This window comes from Aureobasidium namibiae (genome assembly GCF_000721765.1).
Source record: "Aureobasidium namibiae CBS 147.97 unplaced genomic scaffold scaffold_5, whole genome shotgun sequence".
NCBI lineage: Eukaryota > Fungi > Ascomycota > Dothideomycetes > Dothideales > Saccotheciaceae > Aureobasidium > Aureobasidium namibiae.
In genome coordinates, this window is record NW_013581204.1 from 1,131,180 (window position 1) to 1,153,828 (window position 22,649).

The 22,649-nt window shown below is 50.8% G+C and overlaps 13 protein-coding genes across 13 annotated transcripts; 5 read left to right on the forward strand and 8 right to left on the reverse strand.

Annotated features, from left to right (window-relative positions):
- Positions 1 to 520: 520 nt before the first annotated feature.
- On the forward strand, positions 521 to 2,026 carry M436DRAFT_62515 (alpha/beta-hydrolase; the record flags this gene model as incomplete). The annotated part of the gene is made up of 4 exons (XM_013573738.1): positions 521 to 738; positions 811 to 1,552; positions 1,651 to 1,885; positions 2,001 to 2,026. 4 exons carry the CDS (start codon positions 521 to 523, stop codon positions 2,024 to 2,026), a joined length of 1,221 nt encoding a protein of 406 aa, XP_013429192.1.
- Positions 2,027 to 2,202: 176 nt separating this feature from the next.
- M436DRAFT_42482 (uncharacterized protein) lies at positions 2,203 to 3,681 on the reverse strand (the record flags this gene model as incomplete). Its single annotated transcript, XM_013573513.1, has 3 exons — positions 2,203 to 3,033; positions 3,231 to 3,416; positions 3,481 to 3,681. 3 exons carry the CDS (start codon positions 3,679 to 3,681, stop codon positions 2,203 to 2,205), a joined length of 1,218 nt encoding a protein of 405 aa, XP_013428967.1.
- Positions 3,682 to 4,284: 603 nt separating this feature from the next.
- Positions 4,285 to 4,869, forward strand: M436DRAFT_80551 (uncharacterized protein; the record flags this gene model as incomplete). Its single annotated transcript, XM_013573904.1, has 2 exons — positions 4,285 to 4,548; positions 4,600 to 4,869. 2 exons carry the CDS (start codon positions 4,285 to 4,287, stop codon positions 4,867 to 4,869), a joined length of 534 nt encoding a protein of 177 aa, XP_013429358.1.
- A 4-nt stretch (positions 4,870 to 4,873) lies between these two features.
- Positions 4,874 to 5,677, reverse strand: M436DRAFT_42170 (HAD-superfamily phosphatase; the record flags this gene model as incomplete). The annotated part of the gene is made up of 4 exons (XM_013573438.1): positions 4,874 to 4,957; positions 5,010 to 5,189; positions 5,240 to 5,389; positions 5,456 to 5,677. 4 exons carry the CDS (start codon positions 5,675 to 5,677, stop codon positions 4,874 to 4,876), a joined length of 636 nt encoding a protein of 211 aa, XP_013428892.1.
- A 256-nt stretch (positions 5,678 to 5,933) lies between these two features.
- On the forward strand, positions 5,934 to 6,460 carry M436DRAFT_43262 (putative small nuclear ribonucleoprotein Sm D3; the record flags this gene model as incomplete). The annotated part of the gene is made up of 4 exons (XM_013573658.1): positions 5,934 to 5,981; positions 6,044 to 6,104; positions 6,165 to 6,294; positions 6,349 to 6,460. The coding sequence occupies 4 exons, from the start codon at positions 5,934 to 5,936 to the stop codon at positions 6,458 to 6,460; spliced, it is 351 nt and encodes a 116-aa protein (XP_013429112.1).
- A 350-nt stretch (positions 6,461 to 6,810) lies between these two features.
- On the forward strand, positions 6,811 to 7,780 carry M436DRAFT_42450 (uncharacterized protein; the record flags this gene model as incomplete). Its single annotated transcript, XM_013573508.1, has 3 exons — positions 6,811 to 6,876; positions 6,935 to 7,646; positions 7,698 to 7,780. 3 exons carry the CDS (start codon positions 6,811 to 6,813, stop codon positions 7,778 to 7,780), a joined length of 861 nt encoding a protein of 286 aa, XP_013428962.1.
- Positions 7,781 to 8,239: 459 nt separating this feature from the next.
- Positions 8,240 to 10,885, forward strand: M436DRAFT_71573 (uncharacterized protein; the record flags this gene model as incomplete). Its single annotated transcript, XM_013573816.1, has 5 exons — positions 8,240 to 8,952; positions 8,983 to 9,308; positions 9,342 to 9,418; positions 9,452 to 9,511; positions 9,542 to 10,885. The coding sequence occupies 5 exons, from the start codon at positions 8,240 to 8,242 to the stop codon at positions 10,883 to 10,885; spliced, it is 2,520 nt and encodes an 839-aa protein (XP_013429270.1).
- Positions 10,886 to 11,037: 152 nt separating this feature from the next.
- On the reverse strand, positions 11,038 to 12,352 carry M436DRAFT_42999 (hydroxymethylglutaryl-CoA reductase; the record flags this gene model as incomplete). The annotated part of the gene is made up of 2 exons (XM_013573615.1): positions 11,038 to 11,299; positions 11,388 to 12,352. The coding sequence occupies 2 exons, from the start codon at positions 12,350 to 12,352 to the stop codon at positions 11,038 to 11,040; spliced, it is 1,227 nt and encodes a 408-aa protein (XP_013429069.1).
- An 861-nt stretch (positions 12,353 to 13,213) lies between these two features.
- Positions 13,214 to 13,798, reverse strand: M436DRAFT_42667 (uncharacterized protein; the record flags this gene model as incomplete). Its single annotated transcript, XM_013573552.1, has 2 exons — positions 13,214 to 13,417; positions 13,469 to 13,798. The coding sequence occupies 2 exons, from the start codon at positions 13,796 to 13,798 to the stop codon at positions 13,214 to 13,216; spliced, it is 534 nt and encodes a 177-aa protein (XP_013429006.1).
- Positions 13,799 to 15,073: 1,275 nt separating this feature from the next.
- M436DRAFT_71576 (putative cytochrome P450 oxidoreductase) lies at positions 15,074 to 16,965 on the reverse strand (the record flags this gene model as incomplete). Its single annotated transcript, XM_013573817.1, has 4 exons — positions 15,074 to 15,583; positions 15,636 to 15,817; positions 15,875 to 16,516; positions 16,569 to 16,965. The coding sequence occupies 4 exons, from the start codon at positions 16,963 to 16,965 to the stop codon at positions 15,074 to 15,076; spliced, it is 1,731 nt and encodes a 576-aa protein (XP_013429271.1).
- Positions 16,966 to 17,289: 324 nt separating this feature from the next.
- Positions 17,290 to 19,263, reverse strand: M436DRAFT_71577 (putative cytochrome P450; the record flags this gene model as incomplete). Its single annotated transcript, XM_013573818.1, has 9 exons — positions 17,290 to 17,431; positions 17,513 to 17,673; positions 17,722 to 17,986; positions 18,038 to 18,148; positions 18,204 to 18,372; positions 18,427 to 18,819; positions 18,878 to 18,947; positions 19,005 to 19,097; positions 19,153 to 19,263. 9 exons carry the CDS (start codon positions 19,261 to 19,263, stop codon positions 17,290 to 17,292), a joined length of 1,515 nt encoding a protein of 504 aa, XP_013429272.1.
- Positions 19,264 to 19,543: 280 nt separating this feature from the next.
- M436DRAFT_71578 (short chain dehydrogenase reductase) lies at positions 19,544 to 20,563 on the reverse strand (the record flags this gene model as incomplete). Its single annotated transcript, XM_013573819.1, has 2 exons — positions 19,544 to 20,442; positions 20,497 to 20,563. The coding sequence occupies 2 exons, from the start codon at positions 20,561 to 20,563 to the stop codon at positions 19,544 to 19,546; spliced, it is 966 nt and encodes a 321-aa protein (XP_013429273.1).
- Positions 20,564 to 20,838: 275 nt separating this feature from the next.
- M436DRAFT_42596 (hydroxymethylglutaryl-CoA synthase) lies at positions 20,839 to 22,595 on the reverse strand (the record flags this gene model as incomplete). Its single annotated transcript, XM_013573535.1, has 5 exons — positions 20,839 to 21,087; positions 21,140 to 21,668; positions 21,750 to 22,314; positions 22,369 to 22,471; positions 22,527 to 22,595. The coding sequence occupies 5 exons, from the start codon at positions 22,593 to 22,595 to the stop codon at positions 20,839 to 20,841; spliced, it is 1,515 nt and encodes a 504-aa protein (XP_013428989.1).
- Between the last annotated feature and the right edge of the window lie 54 nt (positions 22,596 to 22,649).

A 22,649-nucleotide genomic window follows, 5' to 3' on the forward strand; every position in this document is an offset into this window, starting at 1 on the left:
TGAACAATAGACTAATGCGATCCAGAGACACTCAAAGTTTCGCTTGTCGAGTGTGATGTGGCTGAAAGATTATGGTCGGTTTAGCAATGCGCGTGGGAAAAAGAGCTTCGTAAATTTATCGAGAGTCGCCAGGCACGAACGGACTTTGCGGGGAAAAGAAAGCCAAGCTTCACTTTGACCAACTCTCGGTCCCATGTCACCCTGTCTGTCTTGTCACACCACCTCGCATTGACATGAGTTCTCGTCCATGGCAATGGGGACTTCGAGGTATCTCACAAAATCACTCTCCACCCATCAGCCATGAGTTCTCGGACCTTGCATCCATTGGCAGGCTCAGATAAAGACATCCGAGGGATAAGCTTCCCAAGCGGGGAACTACATCATCGATATGCCGTCCAATTACAAATGCAAAGGCCATGGCTATCGTCAATTCCACAGGTAGGCGTATATATATGATTCATTCCTCCTGACAGTTTCTCCAAACACATCCAAGTAAATTATCAGAGTTCAAACTCCCAACATGGCAGACTACGCTCAAGTTCCATCGACCGCAAAGGTCCAGCCTAAGCCCTTCAAGGTCGAAATCGATGCCAATGAGATTCAAGTTATGAAACATTTGCTTGCCCACTCTAAAATTGGTCCTGCAACATACGAGAACCAACAGACAGATCGAAGATTCGGTATGAACAGAGACTGGCTCATCAACGCAAAGAAACACTGGGAGACAACCTACGACTGGTATGCTACCTTTTCTCTGCCTCCTGCTCCTTGAAACAGAGACATCAGGACTCACGTATATGTCAAATGCAGGAGAAAATGCGAACGCCACATCAACTCATTCCCAAACTTCACAATCCCCATCACCGACCCCTCAGGCTCAGACTTTACCATCCACTTCCTCGCCCTCTTCTCAACCTCCCCCACCGCAATCCCCCTAATCTTCCTCCACGGCTGGCCAGGTAGCATTCTCGAATTCCTCTCTATGCTTTCTTTGATCAAAAAACGCTACCCCGACCCTTCAACACTTCCTTACCACATCATTGTGCCCTCACTTCCTGGCTATGCATTTTCCTCCTCACCACCAGTAGACAGAGACTTCAAAGCCGAGCACATGGCCCCAGTGATGGGTTCACTCATGCAAGCCCTCGGTTTTGGCGACGGCTACATCGCTCAAGGCGGCGATTTGGGCTCCTTCATCGCCAGACAACTAGGCGTCGAAAGCCCCTCCTGCAAAGCTTTCCATCTGAATCTCTATCAGTTACCTGCTCCTGCCAACGCTGACTCCCTTCCTGTCTCTGAACAAGAGAAAAAGGGATTGGAAAGAGGCAGAGCCTTCAGGGATTCTGGAAGCGCTTATGCGATGGAACATGGAACCAGAACCGCGACCATTGGATTGACGTTGAGTTCATCGCCTTTGGCACTGTTGTCGTGGATCGGTGAGAAGTTCTTGGAGTGGACGGATGAGGATCCAGAACTCGACGAGATACTCGATTCCGTGTCTTTGTACTGGTTGACGGAAACGTACGCTCGCTGCATTTATCCTTATCGCAGTGTAAGTCTTACTCCTCAACCCCTCTATCCTATTCCTGCCCGACTGTCGCCACCTTCCCCCCCCTATGCTATCAGTCACTAACATATCCCTTCACACAGCTCTTCGGTTCTCAATCCGGACCCTCCAGCAAACCACGCTTTGCAAAACCCTCCGGTAAACCCCAAGGCTACTCCTACTTCCCCTACGAAATTTCTCCCACACCGGTCTCTTGGGTCAAGGAAACCGGAAACTTTGTGCACGTGAATTCGCATGACAAGGGAGGTCATTTCGCTGCTATGGAGAGACCGGAAGACTTGTGGAGTGATGTTGAGGGATTCGTAAAGGAGGCTTGGGGTAAGAAGGACTCGAGCAAGATCTAGAAGGGGAGATGTTTGCAAGGATGCGAGGATATGATGGATGTTTGCTTCTGATTGTATGAGCAATGGGTTTGTAATGTATATTTGTTTAGGTCCTCTTGACGAGGAGGTCCAATGATCCTTGTATGTTTCACTGTAGAGCCCTATTGGAGCCAATAGCAACGGTGACCATGATCGATCTCCTTCTTCCCGTCTCGAAACTCTGCTACCGACAGCCATGCCGTGAAGAAAATGTATGATTGCTCGCGATCTCATAGCAGAGAGTTCAATCTCTTCCTCCCCCTAACCCATCGTTCAAAATCCCACCTTACGCTTCTTGTTGCGATTGTTAGTCTGTGGAACAGCAGTAGGTGCATCTGCCGCAATTGTGTTGGACGAGCGTCTGCGCTTCGCCTTGTTTGCTTCGACGGTCTTCTCTGCCTTCTCGATAGTGCCATCAGTCTTCTGCTTCTTCGTCTTAACCTTACTGCTTGGTGTGTCATCAACACTCTGGCGCTTTTCCTTGACATCACCATCGTCCTTGTCAACGCGAGCCTTTTTCTTAGCGGGTAATGGTGTGATGTGTGCAGGCTCAGCCTTGGGATCCGGAGAGAAGATGTCGGAAGCGACAGAATCGCGCTTGCGTTTCTTTGCTTCCTTCTTCTTAGCTCGCTTCGCTTCTTTGGCCGCAAGGCGCGCGTCCACTTCTGCATTGATGTCGTTATCGTCGACGACAAGGGTGTGCTGCGCTGAGACTGGTTTTGGAGTCTCTGGTGGGGAGTCATTGTCGACCATTGATGTGTCGAGCTTTTCTTCAAGAGTTGTCTCAGAAGATTGTGATGAATGTTTGACCTTGGCAGCCTTCATCTTGACAGATTCTTCGGCTCCCTCGGGTGCTTTGGATGCTGACATCCTGGAAGGCTTGCTAAGCTTCTTGCCTTTGCCCTTCATAGTCTTGTCATCCAGAACTTCAGGCGAAGCATTCTCTGTGATTGGTGCTGATGTGTTCGGAGCATGCTTGGTTTTGGTCTTTTCTTTCTTGGGAAGAGTGGCCTCCTCGACCCCTCTAGCTTTTGATCTCTTGGATGATAGCACTTCCGGCTCCGAGTCAAAGTCGCTTTCAGTTGGTAGCGGAGGTGACTTCTCCTTGTCAACCTGAACGAGTCAGTCAGCCAATGAGTCAGAAGATGTAGAGTGTCAGATTGTGAGAATCGCTCCAGGCTTTGTGATGTGTATGATAACACGCACACGGTCCAACATGAACTATAGATGCAGTGATTCATGTGCCTGAATCGAAGCAACGCAACAAGGAACGGTAGAATACTAGAGATAGAGTGACTTACCTTGACGTCTCTCAACTCCTCCATACCGGCAGCAGCATCCTTAATCTGAGCGACCAGCAATGAGGATTTGTTTATCTTTTCTTTACCGCTCTCATCGTGGTCATCAGCATCACCACGCAATGTCTCAGCAATAGCCTCGATAATAGCAGCATGTGTTTGCAAACTCTTCGCACAAGTGTCCAGGATCTGCAATTGTTTTTGTCAGCGGATTGTTCTCTCGGCATGAAAGATTAAGGGAGCAGAGACGCACATCCCGGATCAAGGACTCGAACTCGACAGGTGACTCCTGAGCGAGCATCTTCTCGGCTTTATCACGCGCGTCTCCGAGTTGCGAGGTTGTGATTCTGAACTCGTCACGGCCAGTGCGCAGAGCTTCGAAGAGAAAGAATTGCGACACGCCCTTAGCAGCGCGCAAAGGTATCTCCATGGTTGGGCTGTCTTCTTCCGCCATCGCCGTTGTTTCTGAATGATTTTCTTGTGATGTTGATATCGAGTTATGTTTCGGAGGAAAGTGATGCGAGAAGGGAAGGAAAAGCCGGCAGCACAACTTGTGGAGGCGAACCGAGCCGGACCACATGAAGCTAGAGCCAAAGAAGTAATCGCTTTGCACGTCAAAAAGCGTTCTCGATGTTCACGAGTCCGTCGCGTTGCTATGATCTCGCGCGATCACGATATTCGCGACTTCTATCAAAGTCAAAGAGAGATGTTTGTTCAGCGGTATAGTTCTGAGTAGTCTAGCTATGACATCAGGGAGTTGCGGGACCGTGCTGACACTCCCTGTGACTGAGGGGTTCAAGGTGGAGTGAAAGAGCGGCATCCAGTGAGTGAATAGCAACGGTGATGCTGCAGTAGCATGCTCGCATTACGACAGGCTTTTCCAACTCCCACGCATGAGTGGAGGCATTGATGGTGCTAAAGCAAGTCATGCGGTATGACTTCATGGCCTTTGCAGCTTCCTCAATACCATATAAACATCTTCTCACTGCTCAAAAAGCTGATGCTTCGAAGCCAAATCATATTCTTACATTCTTCTTCTACGAAAGAGATCTTCAACATGCATTTCCAACTGTTCATCTCTATTATCGCTCTGCTTTGTGCGAGCGCACAAGCATATGATTACCTCGTAGTCACTGCACTGGTTACCAATGCTGCAAATGAGTCAGCGCTCGAGTGTTGGCGATTCTCGACACCACTGATCGACGCATCCGAACCTGGTGTTGCCGGTAGTCTGAGGTTCAACTTCAACGCCAGCAGTGCTTCGTACACCATCATCCCACCCAGATTCAATGCCACCAGACACAACAGTCCTACTCCCCAGGTAGTGATGCTTCGCACAGATCAAATGCCATTTTTTTACTGACATCAATAGCTCGTTGTGTACACGTCCGGATTGGCACACATCTCACTACCTTCATCTGACGACCAAGCGTGGTTCATTGGAGGAAACCAGGGTCTGCTTGTCGCGGCTGACACGACTGGAGAGGGCCATTTCACCGGATACCCGTCCGAGCAGTACACTTCCGTCATGAGCATTCCATTCCCTGATGGTGTGGTACCCGATCACGAGAAGGTATCTTCAGGAGCTTGCCATTTCAGCAGTATCGGAGGAAGATCCCTGCAGGACAGAACATGGCACTGAGCGATTACTCAAACTGGTTCTGGGGGGATGGCGGAGCATAGCCACGGCGAGTAAGGAAGCCTGCAAGACTTCTCTCGAGTTTCACAAACTGTACAATGCATCAGTAACAAAATCACGACTTTTCATAAATCTTGACTTACGAGTCCTTTTTCTTCTACCACACCGTCTCGAATCCAGAAACCGTATGAGCCCATCATGTTTGCCATCATTACATCAGTGAAAAGTCTGTCTCCTACGATGGCAACCTGCGATGGATGTGTGACTCCTGTATCAGGAGCATTTCGAAGATACGATAGCACATCAGGATGACAGCCAGGTTTCTGAGAGCAAGGTCAGACAGAATCAAGTTATGTGATTTCGACATACACACCTTTGTGTTATGTCTGAGTACTTTGACTCCAGTGTTCTTTTCCAGAAGGTCTGCTTCTGCTCCAGTAGGATCTGATAGAGTGCCGGCAGAGTTTGACACTATCAGCAAACGAGAGCCAGGGTATGCTTTGCGCAGTTCTTCGAAGCGTTCCTACAAGACAATCAGACATGCTTGCTCGAAAGGCTGTGGACTGAATTGAGAGAATCTTGAACTTACCGCGTAAGGCTTGTACACCTCGTTCTCTTTTGGTACAGCAAAACAGTTGTCCTTATCAAGCACGACTGCCCTTATATCTACCTTATTCGCGCCATCTGCTTTATTAAAAGCACGAGATAAAGGAATTGGCAGATGGTTGAATGTGGAGACAGTATGGTGAGGCAAGCATAGGGATGGATCCCTGAAGAGTCTGAAGAAGCTCAATGTCCCCGACACGTTCATTCTGGATATCAAAAATGTGTCGGAAAGATGATTCCACAGCGTGGTCGTCGCTGGTGGTTTTACGCTAAGAATCATGCCAAGGCTGGTCCGCCGGAAGCTCTGGAGATTCGCGCGCATCACAGTTCGGACTGGCGACGACTTTGACTGCTCTCAATTCATTCAACCACGACCTTCTTTCTCGGCGCATTCATCTCACCCTTTCCACGTCCTCACACACCATCTCCGAATCGTACGACACTATCCATACACCCCCGCCATGACTTCGACCATTGGAATTCCGATCAAGCTGCTCAACGAAGCCACCGTACGCGCATCTTTATCCACCGTCGCAAGCAAGAGGGCGCATGCTGACGGACAACATCACAGGGTCACATTGTTACCGTCGAAATCACATCTGGCAATGTCTACCGTGGCAAGCTACTCGAAGGTGTGACCTCCCACATCAAGAAGAGCAGAAAAAGAAACAGAACACTAACGATATGAACAGCCGAGGACAACATGAACTGCCAACTCAGAGACATCACCGTCACAGCAAGAGATGGTCGCGTATCACATTTGGACCAGGTCTACATCAGAGGATCGCACGTCCGATACTTTATTGTTCCGGACATGTTGAGGTTGGTAGAAGGCAATCGAGTGAGACAGGAGCTATGCTGACAAGTCCACGACAGAAATGCACCCATGTTCAGAGCCAGGAATGTGCGCGGAAGAGGTGTCGGTCTTGCCAGAGGTCGCGCTACTGTCATCAGAGCTAGAGGCCAAAGAGGTGGACCCCGCGGATAAATGCCAGCGACGATCTCATTGTCTTGGTTATAAACACGAAAAAGAGAGAGCCAAAAGTTCAATGTCAGAAGGGAAGTTTGGCTTTAGACATGTCGCTTCGCGTGTTGGTGCCAGCCAGAGGTTGCATCTGGTGGCAGCACCCAGACAAGGCGCAAAAGACTCGCCCCAAGCACACTCTTGCACCACTCCCATAGCCGTCTATCGACAGGCGCAAGAAGGAAGGACGACTCACATTAGAAACGAGTCACGTGGTTGGCCAATCCAATGAACAATTCTAAGCTCTCTCCATCTTTTGACCTCCCTTCATCTTCCTCCTACACATCGTGAACATGCATTTGCCAGAGACAGCAATGGAGATCAAACACCCGCGTCGCATCCTCGTCCTCGGCAGATCAGACGGTGACATTTCTCGCGTCGTCAAAGGTAAAATATTCGACACCTCCGCACACCCATGCACGTTTAACGATGGCATAGGCTCATGATGCGACAGATCTGACGGGTTCCGCACCCACCCCCGATCCATCCACCGGCTCTCTCGCCGGCGCATCCCACGAATGGACCCTCAAGACTTCCTACTACACAGCCGTCATCCCCATCTGGATCGACGAGATCACTGACGTCGACGCCTGGAAAGCCGAGTTTCTCAAGCCCGAGGCCAAAGAGGTAGTTGATGCCTTGGGCGCATGGATCTACTGTTTCGACAGCAAAAAGCAAGAGTTGGGAGACGAAGTCACAATACCCGAAGTGGTGGAGAAGACCATGAAGGCTGTTAGTGATGTGGTGGAAAGGGCTTGTGGTATGATGTGGGATGGTACGCGACTTGCCGTGGACCTCACACCCTCCAACAAAGACAAGTCTACCGTCGTGGCTGAAGAGTTGTGTCTGGATCTCGGGTTCGAGTACGTTCATATCGAGGCGACGGGCAAGAACGAATACGGAGAAAAGCTCGGTCTAGAGAGGGCAAAGGAGGCACTTGAAGCAAACGAATGGTCAGCATCATCTCTCGAAGATGACGACGAGGACGGTATTGGAGGCTTGGACGATGAGCAAGCACAGATGAACGCCGAGCTTTGGGGTCTGAAGGCATCTCTACTAGATCCGGACAATGAGGGAGATGAGGATGAGGGAAGTGCTTTGCAGATTGAAGGCATGGAACAGATGATGAGTCAGTTGATGGCTATCAAAGGTATGATCAGAAAGCACTATGCTGCCGCGGACAATGCTAACAACATAACAGAGACGACTGCTGGTATGCCAGAAAATGAGCGGAAGAGATATGCTGCTCGAGCTGTCGACGATCTCATGAAGAATTTCGATTGAGACAAAGGTCCACATGCGACGCAAAGGAGTTCAACGCGGATAAATCACGATTGGTACACGAAAACGATCTGCCCTATATGCGTACCTACCCATCTATAGTCGAGGCACTGGAAGTGTAGTGATGATGGTTTCAGATATAAGGCGGGCACTCTTCGGGGCCAATGGATACCCAGAGGCGTGATACGACCCCCCAAGGATTGGGCTTCGAGTGTTCGTTCTCGTACGCAGCACCGCATGTCTTCTTGTAGAGTACCTACATACTCGTCCATGATCTTTGACAATCACATGCATGAGCGGAGTTTAGGCACAAAAATGCCGACCCCGCGTTCTGGTGCGCATGGCGTGCACAGACAACAACAAACAGTCCAAGTCATCGCGACTGGTACTTTTTCGACAAACGCGACTCGACCAGATATTCATACACGATCGCTGTATTGATACAGCACCGAGTACCTAGCAATGTTGTCGTCGCCTCCACCACCTGCGCCGCCGCCGCATCGCGAGACTCATGGCGATGAGCCCGATCAAACACAATATTCTCTGGATCTGGACGCTTTGAACCTCGATGATGAACCCAGCGCTCTGGACTCGCCCAGTGTCCATCGCGTTGTCGACAAGATCCACAGTGATGACATCGATGGCCCGACTGACTTCACTGTCAACCTAGCCAAATACTTCAAGGGGACACCACGCAAACAACCACTACCCGCATGGGAAGAGCAGCAAGATCTGTTCGACGAGACCAGTGCAGACTTTTTGACAAACTCGTCGCCCAATCACTCTCCCAAGTTCGATCGCAGTACGCAGAGTGAATCTGGCGCCAACGACTCGACCCCTCGTCTCGATCACGGTGCCTTCGAGGACCCAAGAAAGAACATATTGCAGCCGACTGTCGAGGACTATCACTCTGAGCTTACTCCCGGCCGTCCTACTTCCGCCAATGTCGCTTCAGATCCTGCCCAACGACGATCATACTCTACCTCGCGATTGCGCCAGTCCCAGAACCAGAGACCCTCGAGTCCTCCCACGATCGACTCTATGCGATCCATCATGTCGCACTATGACAGCACACCAAACCAGAAACCGCATAGTCTATATCAAGAGCTGCAAAAATTGCGCGCACTCAACGAGTCTCTGCAGACTCAACTCGACACAGAACGCGCCTCTCGCCAGTACCAGCGACCCGATCGCTCACAAAGTAGAGGTCGTTCCGAGGATGGAAATCAAATGGAGTCGCTACGGAACGAACTGAAGCGCATGCGCGAGGAATCTCAAGACTACCAGGATCAAATGCAGCAACTCCAATCTCAATTGAATCAATCAAAGACAGACGAGAGGGATGCTGTCAAGCTTGCAGAGGATCGCGCAAAAGAGTTGGACCAGATGCACGACAGCGAGGATGCTGAGATACACAATCTACAAGTTCAACTCGGTCAGGCTCGCGATGCTGAACGTCAAACGCACAGCTCGCTTGATAAGGTCAAGGATGAATTGAAAGCAAAGGACAGCTTGCTTGCAGATGTTCAAAGTCAGTTGAAGCAATCGCAGGCCAATCTTCGAGAAACCGAGAATGACATGCAAGAGTTGAAGACTTGGAACGAGGGCCAGCGCAAGGTGAAGAGCAATGAACTTGAACGTGTACAACAGGAACTTTCTGATGCACGAAAAGAGATTCAGCAGGCGCAAGATGATCAAGAGGAGGATGTATCAGTCAGCCGTACCAAGGTCGATGTGGACAATGAGCCTCAAACATCGCAGCAGCAAGAAGAACTCGAACGTCAAATCGCAAGCCTACAAACTCAGCTTGACGACTTGCGCAAGACACTAGAGATCAAGGACAAACTCATCGAGGATCTCAAATCTCAGATCAAGGATGACTTGACTGGCGACAACCTCAGGAGACGACTCCAAGAAGCTCAAGATGCCCTCGAAGCCAAAGAGAAGGCAGTGCAATCTGCCCACGAGGATGCCGATACAAAAGCAGCAGACATGACTCGAGGACTAGCACAACAACTGCAACAAGCAAACCAGCGACTTGCGGCTTACGAGTCCGAAAAAGACCACTTCAAAGCAGATGCAACACTAGGCCAACTGGAAGCACAGCTGCAAAAAGCACGAGACGAACTCAACTCTGCTCTTCAACAACATTCGTCCGATAAGAACGCTTGGGCAAGAGCAGACAGCGAAGCCCAGCAATCACAAGCCAGCGTCTACGATCAACTCAAAAAAGAACAAGACCTTCGCAAAAAGGCGCACGAAGAGATTCGTTCTTTGCGCGAAGAACTGGATATACTTCAACGATTCGACCGCATAGAAGACAAGGCTCCTTCTTCAACACCAGACGCTTCAACACAACATCTCGCAGACTCCCTCCGCAAAGATCTTCAAGCTCTACGATCCCAACTCGAGTCCCAGCAAAGACAACATCATGAAGAAGTGACACAACTGCGTAAATCCTGGACTGCAGCAACACCATCATCACCACAATCTGACTCTGCAGCTTTGCAAGCGCTACGCGCAGAACATCGTCGTACCATTGATCTCATCGAAGAAGGCATGGCGAGTCTGCGCACCTCCCGCGACACACTGTCCCTCCGCAACAACGAACTTTCCACCTCCCTCACCACAACTGCAGCGGAACTACAAACTACCGCAAACTCACTTACCCTCGCCGAAGCAGATCTCGCAGCCAAAACCACCGAACTACACCTCCTCACCTCTGCCTCTGCAACCCTAGAACAAACCCTCGCAACCACAACATCAGACCTTCAGCTAGCAAAAAGAGAACTATCAGACCTGCACGCCTTGAACTCGGACTTCGACACCAAGCTTTCGGCAATCCTTGACAAGAGAGAAGAATCTTGGCGAACTAAAGTTAAGGGTCTGAAACAAGAGGTTGTTGATTTGACAAGGCGGATTGCAGAGTTGGAGGTAGAGAGGAAGGGTATGGTGAAAGCTTTGATGGGCTTCTGGGGCCGAGAAGAGTTTGGAACCGAGGATCAAGGGTATGGTCTAATTGACAACGACAATGTGGGTGGACAAGGCAAAGAACCAAGGACGGAGGCCAAGAGTCAGAAGTTTAGGTATAGATTTGCCAAAGCGTGAGTTCTGGCAAGCCACGAACGGTGTAACGAACAAACAAGGCTTTCTCGAACACCCGGCCGTCTCTTTGTCAACAATAACCCCTGTGCCAGCATCCACTCATCTCTCGCTCATTTTCCCCCTCGCTGCCCCGCCACAAAAAGACGCACCTTTGATTACTTCCTGTTCAACTGCATATGACTGCCAATCAAATCCTGCGACACCAACGCACTCATCAGACTCAGTTCTCCAGCCAACACGGCACCAGCGATTACTCTACCCAGTCTACTTGCATTGGCCCCATATGCGGCGTCTGCATCCCTGCAGCCCAGCAGCTTCAACATGCTGGATTGAGACGATAGGGAGGTGCCGCCGCCGATTGTGCCGACCTCGAGGCTGGGCATCGTTACGGAGATTTTGAGGTCCGCGTCGGGGGTTCTGTGGGTGGGAAGAAGGTGAGTCGGTTAGCGCGTGATTCTGAAGGGTTCTACGCGATGGAGGGTAAAGGGGCGGATGGGTGACTCACTTTTCCATGTGTGTTAGGCAATTGCTGCTCGTGACCACTTGTGCGGCGTCCTGGCCCGTGGCGATGGAGAGAGCGGCGACGATGTTTGCGGCTTGGGCGTTGTAGCCGCCGGCGCCCATACCCGCCAGCGCGGAGCCGACGAGGTTCTTGCTCGTGTTGAGGGCCACCAGCGCGTCGACGGATGCTTTCAGCACCGTCTCTACCGCTTTGGCCGGCACGGTTGCTTCGGCGCAGATGCTCTTGCCTCTGCCGTTGATCCAGTTGGTCGCCGCGGGTTTCTTGTCCGTGCATGTGTTGCTGCTGAGACTCGAGAGCTGCATGTGTGCGAGCGACGGGCACAGGGTGCTGTATCGTGGCAGGGTGGCCAGGGCGTGGGAGACGCCTTTGCCCACCATGTTCATGCCCATGGCGTCGCCCGTCGTGGCGCGGAAGCGCAGGTAGACGGCACTGCCCACGACCTTTGGCGTCACGTCGAGCAGCCGCGCATACGCAGAGGTCGAGTCGAACGCCGTCTTGAGGATTTGGCGCCCCTGCGTCGAAGCTAGAAACTTTGTCGTTGCGGCCGCGTGCTGCAAAGAGGGGAAATGCAGGACCGGGGCTCGCGTCATTGCGTCGTCGAGCAGTTCGGTGTGGATGCCTTGGCCTGCGTTCAGCGCTTTCGCTCCTCGGCTTGTGCTGGCGATCAGTGCGCCTTCGGTGGTTGCGAGTGGGACGAGGTAGCTTGTACCGTCTATCCGCAGTGGACCGGCTATGCCCACTGGTATGGGCATGTAACCAATCACGTTCTCTGCGCATCTGCCCTGTACTTGTGAGTAGTCGTAATGGTACATTGGCAACACCGAGTCCGAGAGACTTCGGCCGCAGTTGTCGCCCGTGTCCTTTATCGATGAAAGCAGAGCCCTACGGATACGAATGGCCTGGTAAAAGTTGCCTGCTGTCAAAGCTTCGAGCTTGTGCAGTGGCATGTTGTTGGCGAGCACTTTTTCGACGACTTTGAGGTCATCGGCGTCAAGTGAAGCTGTGAGAGATGTTTGGTGGTCTGGAAACCCGCTTGCCTCGCGGGTCGGATCGAGAGAAGGTGTTGCTATGCGGCTTGCATCTTTGTGGACCGCACTTAATTAGTGACAATTCGATCTCTATTATGTCCAATGCTTACATGCTGAATCTACAGTTCCCTCGTCGCTTTGGCACAGCTTGACCATGACATTTTGCTCCAGAGACCCAGTCTTTGTCCTTGTAAGCTCGATCGATGCTAGAGGCTGTCGGGAGGCTTTGACACGAGGGTGTTGGACTGAGCGTATGCCAATGATGCTAACAACTCCCGCGGTACTGACAATCGCACACGACAGAAGTGCCCATATGCTCTGGAACCGGAGCACAACTCCAGACAAAGCAAGCTGCAGAAGAAGAGACGACAACAATACCCGAGCATCTGGGCCCTTGCACAATGTCCGAAACTCCGAGTCCGCTGATGGAGTGGCCGAAGTCATGATTCTAGTCCAGGCTTTCATCGTGTCGTACGGTGCAGTTTGATAGTCGGTGGATCTGTACTCAGGGGGTCAGTCAGTCGGGGTTCGAGAGCTAAGAACGTTCCCCCGTACACCTCTCCATCCATCAAACCTACGAGCGGTCGAACACACCGGCAGTTTCCTCTTTCGTGAGCTCTATTGCGAAATCCAAGGATTTTTGGTCAGAGGCTGCTTACTTCCAAATCAGGGTATGGCCCGGCAAGAGCATCTGCTCAAAGCGATGGCCCAAGGAGCTTAAACTTCGAGAGATGTTTGTATCTGTGGCGGGCACTGAGCGCAAAGGAAGCCCCTATTAGATCAAAGAAGCTGCAATATCATCGTCACGCTTCTATGCGTACTCTGCATCGCACTCCTGACCATTTCCTCTCGCCCCAGATCTTCGAACCCAGTCAATCTACTCAGCAAAGCTTCCCAACCTCTTGCTTGGAGAAGAACTACAGGACCCATCACCGCAAGCCACTCGCTGAGAGTGTCTAGACTATACTGTCCCAGCAACATCGGCTGCTCCAATTTAGTCTGCACCACACCGGATTCCGCAACGTGGGCGTCGACGTCATGACCCAGATACTCGCGCTTCCGATGTCCAAAACATAGCTTGTAGTCTCTGCATGCTTGATCCACAAGAACAGCCATCTGTACCGCGAGCCTGGGGATCAGGAACACACAGGATTGTTGTGTGGGGCAAAAGTTGCAGTCAAGGGTTTTGGTGCATATGTGCAGAGCTTGCTTGGTGCATTGCAATACGGCGTCTAGCGAGACCATCTTGTCTCTGTTGATGTGAGATCTTGGGTTTGCGTGTTGCTGTTGTTGGGGAGACGAGTTGAGAAGACTGGAATGTTGCAGTCGCCCGACCATGACGCCGACGTGCTCAAAAGATGTCATGAGAAGTTTTAGACATCCATTGCCGCAGGAAGATGGATCAGATCTGCTCGATGCTCGGTTGTCATTCGTAAGTTTGGCAAGCGCATCTGTAGCGTACAAAGGCGTTGTGGCACTTTGTACTCGTGGCATCGAACGTGGCGTGGGCGGATTGCTCATAGCAGCTCGAGCCTCGAATCCTCCTCTTCCTCTTCCTCTGTGCCCGCCACCTTGGTTCGCTCCTTGATGAATTTCTCTAGATCCAGTCTCATCGTCTCTGTTCTGTACCCTCAAGTTTGCGAGACTGTCCTCTCGCGAGCGTTTTAGGCCGCGCAAAGTACCGATTTGGTCCAAGTCGTCAAGTGGAAACCCGCGGTCAGAGCCAGATCGCGCAGGAGTAGGCAGGGGAGTGGCGAAACCTTGCAACAAGGCTTCGACACTGTCATGACCATCGATAGCTTTACTCTTCGCATCAAAGCGTGCAGTATTTTTGTCTGATGCGCCTTGTTGTTGGGCAAAGACAGCAAAATCTTTGATTGCTGAATCGTTCATGGTGAAGTTTTGTTCCCCAAGAACCAAATATCAAGATGTGTCTGGTGTGTAGTGCTGTCAGGCTCGAGATATTCCGCCCTGCATGTTGATTCTTTGGCAGAACGTTCTTGTCTCTCGGCATGCGGTGCATCAGCAGCGAGTACTCTGTAGTGCCAAGACGTGACATGGATATCCGCAATCTAGATAGAACAAGCAGCGAAGTATTGTTCGCCCCATGGCCAAGCTACTTGCAGCCATCGGAGCCGCTGCTGCACGTGTTGACAATTCACGTGGTTGGAAACTGCCTGATCAGGAATACTCCAGTGCGTGAGGTCGGAAGGACAATCTCGAAAAGGGTCTCAGCGCCTGCGACTTAATCTCCTTGCATGCGTTGAGGTGCAAGCGGTGATATGGCCGAGCTAACGCAGTGACCGCTGCAAGCCATTCTGTTCGGATGGCTTTGCGGATCCGACTTCTATCGTGTCCTTGACCGGTTGGGCATAAGGGACGCAAGCATACATCTGGACAATGGTAACCTGGACCCACCGGTCATGGTTGGATGGAATATTGATCAAGCATCCCGTGCCGAGAGCAAAGGCTAACAAGAGAACGACGAATCACAGTGTATTTATTCACAAGGGGTTGCACAATCGAATGACACGACAGTAGAGAGATGTTTCGGGCCGGAGAAACATCGGAATCGACGTCGATGACTCCAATTTTAGCGTCTGCGCAGTGACCTGAGTGGTGCGATATCTAGTTGTTTTCCTACTTTGATCTTTCTCTCGGCTTCAAAGTCAAACGCAGTGTGTCTAGTGGCGCCAGAGTGACCTTACCGGCGCACTTATAGTCCAAGTCACGCCGAACGGCCTCGATATCTTGCCCCGGGGCGAGCTCCACACGATACTTCCTCAGCAGCGCCGTCAAAAACGCAATGTACTCTGCTTGAGCAAACTTTCGACCCAGGCAGGATCTCGCTCCGTCGGAAAATGTCAACAGTGTTCCTCTCATATGTCTCGTCCTGTCTGCAGCAACGACCTTCTTATTCGCGGTGCCGACTTTGTGCTCAGGCATCCACCTGTGTGGATTAAGCTCATTCGCATTCGGCCAGTAGTTTTCCGAATAATGTACGGCTGGGGTATTCAAGTAAACTCTGGTCTCAGGCGGCAGCATGTGGGAGCTGAGTTTGTCACCACCCAAAGAGACGCTGATGCGTTGTGGCGTCGAGACCATCTTTGTGATCAGAAGAACACCCGGATAAAGTCGAAACGTCTCGTACTGCAAAGTGTCAGTGTTTGCCAACCTCCGGAAAACCCTTTGAACTCGTTACCATGAAGCCATATAGGTAGTGCAGCTTCTCAAAGTCCTGCTCGTAGGTGAGTTCGCTCCTTCCTTCTTCTCTGGCGCCTTTGTATACTTGGTCAATTTCTGCTATCGTCTTGTCCTGAATATCAGGGCGGAGCGCCAGAAGCGCGAGACCATAGTATATAGAGTTGGCAGTTGTTTCGTAACCTGGCTCTCTTATGATTAGCAGTCAAACAGGACCCGAAACTGGGTTTGAGTACTAACCCGCCAGAAGGTAAATGAACAAATTACCCATGACCTCATCCTCCGTAAAGGCACGTTTTTGAACCCCGTCTGGACCTTTGTTGCTCGATCTAGCCTCGGAATGGGAAGCTTCCAACAGTGATGTCAACAGGTTCCCACGAGCAGCAACTCGTTCGGTATCTGCAGATCTTCCGACAGCTATGCGCGCTCTCTCATTCCTGATCATTTCCCGGAGATACTTGTCGAGTTCTACATGAGCGTCATTAGCTTTCTTCAACGGACTCCATCGAAGCAGCCAGCCCGGAAAGAGTAGGATCGCAACCATGTAACCAGTCGTGTCGCTGATGGCTTTGAGAAAACTCATGACGTATCCTTGAGGGATTTCTTGGTGCGTTTCGTCGCTTGCCGCCCAGTCAATCTGCTTTCCGAATCCCGCGAGCGAGATGACTGACAGAGTCAGAGCATTCAGATCACCAGACAGACTCCTCGAGCTTTCTTTCGACCAGGCCTCGCAGAGCACTTCGGTCTGGCGAAGGGTTTCCCTCCAGACAAGCGAGTTTACACCACTAATGTCACCAAAAGGTGGCGCAGTTATACGAACGTGGAACTGGTAATTCTTCCCCTCGGTCGTGGCCACATTCGGGCCATAGGGCTCCAATAGTTCTGTCCTGTCAGTGGAATTGCTTTGTCCCAACTCTGTGTAGCAGACACTTACTGTACTTGTCCATTGGCTTTGTAAAGTCGTAACGTCTGTTCATCACATCCCAAGCCATGGCCGCGTCCGCACAGTAGCATATAATGCCATGCGGAGCAACACACAAAAACACATCACCATACTCATCATGAGCCCTTCGCTTATCTTCCCACTGCCAATCCTTGATGACCAATCTGCACCAGCGTGGCCACCCCTCTCCCTTGTCCAAATACCGATGATATAACGCCCGCAGCAAGGGTGTCAAGCAAAATCCCAGAAACTCGGTTTCCAGAATGGGCGTCCATGTCCAGGGTAGTCCGGTTGCTTGTGCAAGCCTAATGTTTCGAATCCAAAGTGTGGCTTTGTAAACCAGTGCTCCGAGTGTTGCGATTGCTGCTGCGTCCCAGGGGCTGATCATTTTCGCGTGCTGTGATCGTCGCACTCGAGCGAGAATCGTCTGCGTCTCCGTCTACGTCTGCAGGCAGGTCTTTGAAGAGCGTGATAGCGTGATGAGAGTCGACTCATTCTGCACTACATCGCACTAGACTGTAGCGTAGCTCGTCTTGCCTGAAGAGGAAATTCGCGCTGCCTCGGAAGGAGTTGATCTGGGTTTACACTAGATTCCGGGTGTGATGCAGGTACGCAGCATGCGATTGAGTCTTTGGGGTGGTGTCTGAATGGTCTTGTTCGAACGTGTGACTTTCAAGCCTGCACGCCTGACTGACATTGTTTTCATATCTGATCACCTAGACATATGTTCCTGGAAGCGAACGAATAGCTCTGGCTTTGTCCACATGACATGCTCCCTACTCTGTTCTTCCCACTGTAATGTCTCATTCACAAGCGCAATATCATATCTCCAATGCATTTTTGCAAGTATCAAGCTCATCTCCACGTAAGCGAAATTGGGAAACAAGGTCAGCTGGATTCAACATTCGTGGCAACCTGTACCGTGAAAGACTTACTTTCTTCCCAAACATCCTCTGGTACCCAGTGAAAATGGTTGACTCGCTTCCTTGACTTCTTCACTCATCGGATCAAGCCACCTCTCGGGATCAAACGTAAAGGGGTTCTTGAAGTACGCTTCGTCATGCGTGACTGTCCATGCACTAGTGTAGACATCGACCTACGGTTGTCAGTGCCAAGATGCAATAGCCAACAGTTCCATGCTTACTCCTGGAGGAACGTAGTGACCATCAATTGTGCCGCCCGTCGAAACTCGTGGGAAGCCACGAGATCCTGGAGGATATATGCGAAGGCCCTCCGAGATGACGGCTTGGAGGAAAGGCATTTGCTGAGCTCGAGTCGCATCTATATCCCCGTATGAGCGGAATTTCCCACGGATCTCGGTTTGCAGACGGCGCAAGTGCTGGGGATTCTTCAGCAGATAGAAGGTAGATGCAGCTAGAAATGTGGACACAGTCTCTCCACCAGCAATCCTGTTGATGGTTAATCGTACTGATCTGTACATCTGTCAACGTCATACATACACTAGAGTCGATGCGTGCGCAGTCAGTTCCTCTCGGTCCATCTCACCATTTTGAACTTTCTTGATGAGGTGAGACATGAAATCCTTGCGGGGCTCGGATATTGACAGCCGCCTGGAGCAAATTGATCATCAATCATTCCTGACTACCACGAAACGAGAGCACTTACTTTGCCACTTTTTCTCTGCTCAGTCCAGTGTGCTTATCGCGAAGAGAAGCAGTGAGAGGTAAGATCCAACGTCCCAATGTAACAAAGAATGGATAGCGTCGAAGATTGTCAACGACCGTGATGAAGAACAGATGCTCCTCAATGAGTTCCGACCAGAAGTGTGGCTTACCTACATGTTCAGGTTAGTCAGTATGCTAGTAGCAGCGAAAAGTGCGTGATTTACCAGAATCAATACATCCAAAGCTTTCGCCAAATGCCATTTCTCCAAGTATATCGAAAGCAACCATTTCGAACCACTTGGTCATGTTGATGCCATTGTCAGAGGTCCCATCACCAAGTCTGTCGACAAAAGCATCCACGCAGCCATTGATGATCTGTTCCTGCTCGATCAACGCTTTCGTAGAAAACGCGGCGGAAAGAGACTTTCGCATCCGACTGTGCTTCTCAGGCTTCCTCTCGCTACCAATGCACAGGGACTTGAAGCCAGAGCCGTAGATGTCGTAGAATTCAGCCTTGATCATAGTGGCTTGGCCCGCGGCAGGATGGCCATAGATGGCCTTCCATGAATTTACACCAGCAAAAGACAACTCATTTGGGGACACGCGGAAGACAGAGCCTGCGAAATGTTGTTAGTTAGCTGGCTTGAAGCTCCATCGACGCGAGGATTATCTTACCATGTATCTTGTGTTGCTCGTAGATGCGACGATGGAAGCGACCACCCGAAGAATGATAAATTCGCCACAACTGGACACACCCAAGTCAGTCGCAAGATGACTAAGTCCCCACAGTCGAAAGCTTTACCAGTGAAGACCTGGCCCAAAATGGTCCAGGGAATGATGCCAAAGGATGGAAGTAAAGATTGTATACCATGTGACACGATATGTAGAGAGACGCCTAAGATATAGCAAGTCAGCATCTCCCCTTCACAAAACTTTGCGGGAGTGATCACCAAGAGGAAGCCAACGCTGAGGATGGATATTATGTCCAATCCTTTCGCGAAACATTCAGACCACCATTTGACATCAGACAGACGGGCTATCAAGCTCTGGGAAGCGTCCATGTTGCTGGTAATCGTGATAAATCTCAGCATACCATTTGTACTACAATCCGTTATCGTTGGCATCATCTTTTGTCAAGTTGTTGTGTCGTACGAAGTCGTGAACCGGAATTTACCCAAAACGGAAAGTGGCAACTCCGTACCTGTGCTATCTGTCTCTACCGTACGGACATTGGAAATGGGAGAGCTGTACATCATCTGTGTAATGATCAAACATGGAATTTATGAATAGAGATCATGAAAAAATTGGCTACAGAAGATGCCACGTCCAACCCTTTGGGAGTCAAAGGCGAGACTCGTGTTCCAGGTTCTCCTCGTGGCGCGACAATCTAGTCGGAAGTGGTCTCATGTCAGTAAGCCTCTGCTGGAACGCAGTCATTGCCGTCGGATATTGGCCAAACCATTGAGAACGTAGAGTAGCAAGAGGCTCTTCTACCTCGGTCCACGTGTTACCGAGAGTCAAGATAGTCCTGCCATTCCATCTTCCCCTGCTGAAGATTGTCTCCTGCGAATCGTTCCCGTAAGCTTCGACTTGCTGATCTTGATTGCCAACGGCGGAGAACGCAACCGCAAGACCAACATGTTCTGCACTCGAAACTGGCGCACCGGCTGCCATGATCGGGGCTGCGAGGTTTGCAGGCAGCAGTCTGGTGATGGTCGCTGCAGGAGCCACTGTATTGATCGTGGCTCCATGAGTATATGGGATTGTCGATCGTAGAGCACGTACAAGGCCAATGACACCGCATTTGACGGCCGAGTACACGGGCAAACTCTGTTCTGGCGACAAACCGGTGGCGCTCGATGTGACGACGATACTACCACCAGGACCTTGCTTGCGGAATGCAGAGAGAGCTAGCTTGACCGTGTTGAAAACAGCACGGAGATTGACTTCGATGACGGGATACACCGGTTCCTTCAAAAGTCCTTCGCAATCGAAAGAGTCGGCGAAGTGATCCACTTCCTGGCTGACTCCCGCATTCGCAACGACAATGTCCACACGACCAATCTCAAGAAATGCTGCACGCAGGTCGACCCAAGACACTACATTGCAGATTCTGAACCGGATGTTTTCGGGATCGGGTCCATCGTCTATATGAGCACCTGAGATGTCAAGCACGTATACAGTCGCGTGATGTTTAGCCAGAATCCGCGCTGTAGCGAGTCCAATTCCAGAAGCACCACCTGCTCAGAGCATCAGCGATAAATCATGGAACGTCGTCAATCTCCAATGCGCACCGGTGATGATCGCGACCTTCCCACTCAGATCGGGGATATCGGCGTCTTTCAAGATAAGAGAAGTCATGTCTCCAAAGCAGTGCGCAAGGTCTTTACGAGCTGGCTCAACACATCGAGATCGTGGGCTGATAATTGATACACGCCCCAATTATGACTGGAGTCTTTCCAAGTGCTTTCCTTGACAGCGGCTGCTTTCGGGCTGCAAATCTGCGTTTGCGGCGTTGCCTGTTCTTGGTAACTCCCGTAACGCCAGCGTGACCATCCATGTCCTTTGCAACAATGACGGGGTGAACAACACTCTTTTCACGACTAGACTTGTGCCAGAAAGCTTTTACTGGTCCTTTATTGGTACTTGACTCGCGGCCAAGATGTCGTCTCAAGAGCTCCCGATCCAGCACTTGCAACTTGGACTTCCAAGTGCATTTTTGTCCTACATCGATCTTGTTGTTGCGGTATGTGATAGACATCATAAGTGCGACGATAGCGCTCATCAACCTTTGTGAGATACCAAGTCCCAGATCCCAGACCCGCTCTCTCACCGCGAGGCAGGAAATCTGCCTTGCCGTAAGCGTCTTCCCTCAAGGCGAGGCTCTAGAACGCAAATCAGCAACTGTTCACTTTGTCCATTGATCAATCAACTTACGGCCTCAAAATCTGCTGGTGTACATCTTGTCCTGGCGGCAAGGCGGGCCTCAAGATCTAACGCCTGTCTGATGTGTTTCGTCTCTCCAACAACACGGAACGAGAACAGCGAGCTCGCTAGCCCTGATCCATAGGAGAACATACCGACACGCTTGTTCAGGAGCCCCTCGCTTTCCACAGAAGCAATCAAGCTAGCCAAGCCACCGAAAAGGCTCGCCGTGTACATGTTGCCGCATGAGCGTGCAAGCAGTAAGCTTGGATTCACCATGTGCAAGAACAACCCCGAGGTGGCCTTCATGAAGGCGGACTCCACCGCTTTATCCTTGGTGGGATCAGCCACGTCGCGAGGGTTGAACTTGGTTCGTAGCTCTCCAAGTAAGTCATGCTGTTGGTTGTTCTTGAAGTCCTGGTAGCTCAGTCGGGCAAAGGATTTAGCCACGAGCTTACAGTTAGGAGAATGGAAGCACATAAAGTCAAACTTCTGGAGCGTTGAGAGTTGCTGCTTGTTGTCATCAAGAGACAGCTCAGAGCTATCTTCTACAGGAGGACTTGGAGGGTGAGTAGGTCTTTTACCCTCAAACTTGCCATCCTGCTCCGACTCGAGGCTGTACTTGCGAAGATCCGCTGTTCTCTTGTCTGCCAGTGATGCACGTTTGGCATACGCCGAATAGCACGCATCAAGAGCTGTAAAGTAGCAGTCGATTGAGAGATGCCCATCCACAACGGGATATTCAGCGTTGAAGTTTGGTTTGTAAAAGTCGTATGCGTGTTGCATATAAGATCCTCTGCGACCAGATTCACAGACAGTTGGTGCATCGGGTCCTATCCAAAGAGCAACTGCACCAGCCCCTCCAGTCGGACGAGCCGGACTTTTGTCGTAGATGGCTATATCGCCGGCCACGACGATTGCATCTCTGCCGTCCCAATGGCTCGACTCTATCCATTGAATCGCGTTGAAGAAGGCGCTGGTACCGCCATAACAAGCATTGATGGTATCAATACCTTCGACTTCAGAATTTCCAGAGTCCCGAAAAAGTTGCATCAAGACCGATTTGACGGATTGGGATTTGTCCAGCAAAGTTTCGGTGCCGACTTCCAGTCTGCCAACAGATTCTGGCTGGATGGCGTATTTTTTCATCAGTGAGGATACGACCGTCAGACTGAAAGAGTAGATATCTGCACTGCGGTTTAGCCGTACAATGAAACAGAATCATTGGGTCTTGGTCTGACCTTCTCGGTCATCGCAAAAGCTCATTTGCTTCTGTCCCAAGCCGATGGTATATTTGCCAGCGCTGATTCCATCATGTGCTTCCAGATCTGTTTGGTCTACGAACTATGCCTCCATTAGCCCGCAATACACCTTACTGTGGTCGACTGTTGGCGCATACTTTGGGTGGAAAGTACACCTCTATGCCTTTGATACCGACCCTCCTAGGACGTGTCTCTGGAAAGTTCATTGTAGTGAATATGAGTTATGATCAGAATCTTTGAGGCCGGTAGCGTAGTCAACC